The sequence below is a fragment of the Octopus bimaculoides genome, chromosome 22 (genome assembly GCF_001194135.2).
Source record: "Octopus bimaculoides isolate UCB-OBI-ISO-001 chromosome 22, ASM119413v2, whole genome shotgun sequence".
In the NCBI taxonomy this organism is placed as follows: Eukaryota; Metazoa; Mollusca; class Cephalopoda; order Octopoda; family Octopodidae; genus Octopus; species Octopus bimaculoides.
Window position 1 is genome coordinate 3,382,893 of NC_069002.1, and position 5,181 is coordinate 3,388,073.

The window sequence follows — 5,181 nt, forward strand, 5'->3', positions numbered from 1 at the left end:
TATATATATGTATGTATGTATATGTATATATATAAATTTTGAACCTGGGTTCTCATTCCTAAGGTTCAAAATTTCCCCAAGACACCTGATGAGGACAAATATCCGTCAAATGTAAATAATGTAAATAATGTACACCCTTGTAGTGTTTTAATGTATGATAATGAGGTGAACAATCAGGAGTGGGTGGTGGGTGTGGCTACACGTCAAGCCAATCATTTACATTCCAATCTCCAGGTTAATCAAGACAGTTATTTTCCTAAATTCTTCATTATCTTCGAAATTCTCTGAAACAAAAGCAGCGTAGTCAAGAAACTCCTTTTGATTTTTGTATTTTCGCCAAAATCTTTCGTCAGAATATCACCTGAAGAAACGGAACGGTTATGTAACAATAAGGGTTTACATAACGTTATATAGGTTATATTTTGAACCATCCTTCTTTTTTGATAACTGAATATTCTCCGCAACTAAGTAACGACTATGCCGAATTGACCAGTTAAATTACGTGGAATACTTCTTTTCTTGGAGTAATCAAGGATTTTGGGGGGACAAACACAGACACGCAAACATACACACACACACACACATATATACGACAGGCTTCTTTCAGTTTCCGTCTACCAAATCCACTCACAAGGCTTTGGTCGGCCCGAGGCTATAGTAGAAGACACTTGCCCAAGGTGCCACGCAGTGGGACTGAACCCGGAACCATGTGGTTGGTAAGCAAGCTACTTACCACACAGCCACTCCTACGCCTATGTAATTTACTTTTTTTGTACTCAGTACATAATAAAGGAGTAACTAATAGATTCTTTTGTATTAAATAATTGTTATAACATATCAAAAATAGTGGGGTTTTTTTCAAACACCGTGAGGCATACATTTTTCTGGAAAGTTATAGCAGGGCCTTGGGGAAAATAGGTTGGGAAACACCGATATGAAGGTTTTTTCCTGTTGACTCTCAAAACAATATTTCAGATGTAATAAGTCACGTAATTATTTCGAGTGAGAGCAATTTATATGTAGTAACTTTACATTAAGGAGTGGAACGTAGAATTTCCTTTAATTCAAACCATTTCATGGCCTCAACAGACAAAACGGAAAAAGCGTTGTCCCGGAAGATGCACTGGAACAACCACTCTGACTGACGGAGATCGCACTTACGGTTGACCGTCTCCACTCACAAAAAGTTTTACCACTCAAACCATACATCTAATTTAATTTAACGCGTGAAACATATATTTTTATAAGTGCAGATATGATTGTGTGGTAAGGAGTTTGTTTCCCCATCATACGGTTTCTGGTTCAGTCCCATTGTGTGGAACCAGTCGGGCCGACAAAAGCTTTATGAGTGGATTTGGTAGATGGAAACTGAAAGAAGCCCGTCGTGTGTGTGTGTGTGTCTGCTTGACAACCCGTGTTGGGTTGTTTACGTCTCCATAACTTAGCGGTAAAAGACACCGATAGAACCAGACTTGTCTTTTAAAAGAAATAAGTACTGGAAGCGATTTGTTTGACTAAAACCCTCCAAAGCGGATCCCTAGCGCGGTCGTAATCCAATGACTGAAACAAGTGAGAGATAAAAAGATACCGGGTTTCAGTTTGGAAGATCAACCCCCAAGGATTACCTCCAAGACTGATTACTCAAACATTGTTTAATCTATTTGTATACAAAAATAAAATACTTTTTGTCAATCATTGACGCACATACAAAAGTTTCCGTGTGTCTTTATTCTTTGTAAGGCAATGATAACATTTTACAAGGAAGACGAAGCCAGATGTTTGCAAGCATGCAATTGAAACTGGACCATCCTGCGAAGCGAAGTAGTTCTATAACCAGATGACAGGAAGCGTCGTCAATGGCAACCATTCAGTTTCCCATTCAATTCCATCCTCGTCTTCTCACGTCACTAATGGTTTTCGTTTTATATTTTTATAATTTTTTCTCTTTCTCACTGTCAGACATGCTTTGTATCTTGTCTCTCCCTCTATCCTATCACTGTCTTACTATTTCTTCCCCCCTCTCTCTCTCCCTTGATCATAGTTTTCGGGGTCCGTATGGCTCTAGTTCACCTATTCCATCATTCTATAAGGGTTTTCTTGGCCATCGAGGTGATAGTAGCGGGGTTACATCTCATTGGTCCACTGGGGTAGAAATAGCTAAGGTCGTGCTTGTCCAGGCACTCTTTGTCACGTGTAAGTTTAAGGAGAAGGCCCAGTTTCTCTATGTTGACACCACGAAACTCCACGTCACTCTCACAGATCATCTCCATGCATTTCTCCACAGCAAAATCAAGGTCGATGGATTGGGAAAGGGACACTACATCCATACTGCCTATCACGTATCCTGTCAGGACGCAGGTGCGGTTCCATTCGCTGATTCTGCTGAATCAAATACAGGTCGTCGTCGACTTACGACCATATTTGGTTCTGACCGACTGGTCGTAAATCGATTTGGTTGTAAGTCAGTCTATAGGCCTATATAGCTTTGTTTTATCTCTTTACATTCTTAAGGTGTATTCTCAGGTAAAAATCACACTCAGACTTAACAGCGTCCGTTTCTAGATCTGATCTTCAATCCAAATTTGTAGCAATTTTTCCATTTCGTGGACGGCCCCAGTCCGCTGCTTTGTCATAACTGTAGATCGCATGGATGCTGAACCTTTCACAGCTTCACGAATCCTTTCTTTATCCTTCGAAATTGTCGTAACAGTAGAGTGTGATAACTTGAGTTCATGTGCGATCTCGTTCACTTTCTTTCCTCCTTCGTGTTCTCTAATCACCATCATTTTTGTGTCGAGGTCGATGGCTTTTCTTTGCTTCTTGGCAGTTTGAGGAGTAGATGAAGACAACTTCCTCTTTGGGGACACATAGACACCGGAAGAGTCGCGCTCTATCGAGCCTGGCGTCAGTAAAAAAAATTCAGTCTCAAGCAATCGTCTTATAAAACAAATACGAGGTTGCCTCGACGTCTCCGCGACAGGATATTCATCCAACATTTAGGATAACCACAGTGGCGATCGATAACCAAACCTAGGGTTAGCGTTTGTTAGCTGACATCATCCGTTGACGGGTTAATTTCTAGGTAATTAAACCCATTAGATCTCAACTGGACTATTTACTCTTGCTGCCGGGAGCTGGCGGGGGCCAATCGTTGTAAAGTCGATTGGTCATAAGTCGGATAGGTCCTAAGTCGACGACGACCTGTAAATATCAAATGAATAGAGCATGTGTTTATTGGCAAAAAAATAAAAACGAAAAAAAGAAATGACCCTTTCCAAATGTAACAATATATCTGTTTTGACGCACGATTTCATAAGAATCTTGGAAACAAATACATTAAACGCCTTTCTCTCTGTCTTTTTTTACTCTCATTTTCTTTATCTTATCACACACTCTCTACCCTTCTCTATCTCCCTCTCACTCTCTTTCTTCACATGCTGTTTCTCTCTTTCTCTTTTCCCCCACATGTATTCCTTCTCTGTCTCTCTCACCCTCTTTCTCTTACCTTCTCCTCCTCTTTCTCTTTCCCTCTCTTACTTTATCAATTACATATCTTTACGTAGTCTTCACGATCGTATACAGCACTGCATGACGTTCTCGCATACCATTGGTCGATTACCGATGTCTTAATTGACGTCATACGGCACTTCCTTCCATGTGCTATCATTAAGCGAGCGAGCTTCGCCAGCTTTGTTGTTTCACGTTTCTCTCTCAATCTTTCTGCTTCAGAACCGATATGGCATCCGAGAAGGAGCATAAGGTTCTGCACAGTGGTTACTCACATCCCGTCCTTAGAACTTGGCAGACCAACTCAGCCAGTATATCGGCTGCTAACCTCATATATCCACTCTTTGTTACGTAAGTAAAAGACTACTTGTGATTGATCCTTCGTGCCATGCCTTCATTTAGTGTTAGTTAAACCCTCTTAGCCAGCTTGGTTGTAGTCGTCCGTCCGTCAGATCGTCCACATTTCCTTCCGCTTTCATCCTCTTTCTCACTGTGAATCAATACTTCACACACACACACACGCACACATCTCTCTCTCTCTATCTCTCTCTGTCTGTCTGTCTGTCTCTCTCTCTACACACACTCATATCTGTACTCACACGTGTATGTGTTTGTGTATATATGTATATATTCACCTCTACACACACACACACACACACACACATACATACATACATACATACATACAGAAGAGGCAGAATGAGTAAGATTAACTGTGTTTTTGGTTTCTCTAAATGCACTAAAAACACTATAACATATTCAGAACACTATTTCAGAAAATTTTCTCCGTTCTGAGCATACAAAAGATCAATTTAGTCGAGGCAAAATGAGTAAGTCAAGATAGGTAAATTTACCTCTTCAATTCAACAGAATTACATTTGAAAATTGATCCATACTCATTAATATACATCCTTAGACTTCAGAAATGCAACAAAAATCTAAATATATTGGTCAAATGAAAGAGGATCATGGAAAAATGACACAGGATATGAAATTAACGAAACTCAACATACAACGTTCTACATAGCTTCTTAATGATCAGCTGGAGTGTCTCTCTTCCTCATTCATGCAGTCATTACTCATTTTGCCCCCACTTTAAATTGGATAATTATCAAATAGGACATTAACGTTACGTTGGGGAAAAAAATAACTTGGAATCCAAAAGAGATGTGAATATTGACTGTTAAATACCCAAAAATTTCCAGGCATTTTATTAGCTACCTCAATTACAATCGGGTCAAAGTTGAGGGTGGGGGACCAACCTATCATCTGACTTATGTTTCAAACTCTCTACTTCACCAACATCTACGCTGACCAGTTTCGATCCCTAACGGTGATGCAACACGTGCAATGTAATGATTTCAAATTGATCGGGAGAAAATAACGAGAAATCACAAATTACTCATTTTGTCCCTCCCCCCTGTCATCGGTACACGCGTTAACATCTCGACAGAGAGCAGAGTATAGTGCCAGTCCAGGTGGATGGATTCGCGACATTTATTAGAATGTTGGATAAGATGCTTTGACATTTCCTTTATTGGTTCTTGTTCTCTGCGTTGTGAGCTAAAAAAAATTTCATTCAGGTGCCGATGGTCAGAACTAATTGCTCTGAACACGGGGGCAATTTGACCAGCGTGGAACAGGTATTCATATCACACAGCCAGCATAATAGGC

The 5,181-nt window shown here is 40.2% G+C and overlaps 1 protein-coding gene across 1 annotated transcript in view; it reads left to right on the forward strand.

Moving 5' to 3' along the window:
• Nucleotides 1–3,641: 3,641 nt before the first annotated feature.
• LOC106870329 (delta-aminolevulinic acid dehydratase) overlaps nt 3,642–5,181 on the forward strand; it is a 22,586-nt gene continuing 21,046 nt past the window's right edge. The window contains exon 1 of the mRNA XM_014916354.2: nt 3,642–3,858. Coding sequence (XP_014771840.1) covers nt 3,737–3,858 — 122 coding nt within the window. The 5' untranslated portion in view covers nt 3,642–3,736. The remainder of the gene's footprint in view (nt 3,859–5,181) is intronic.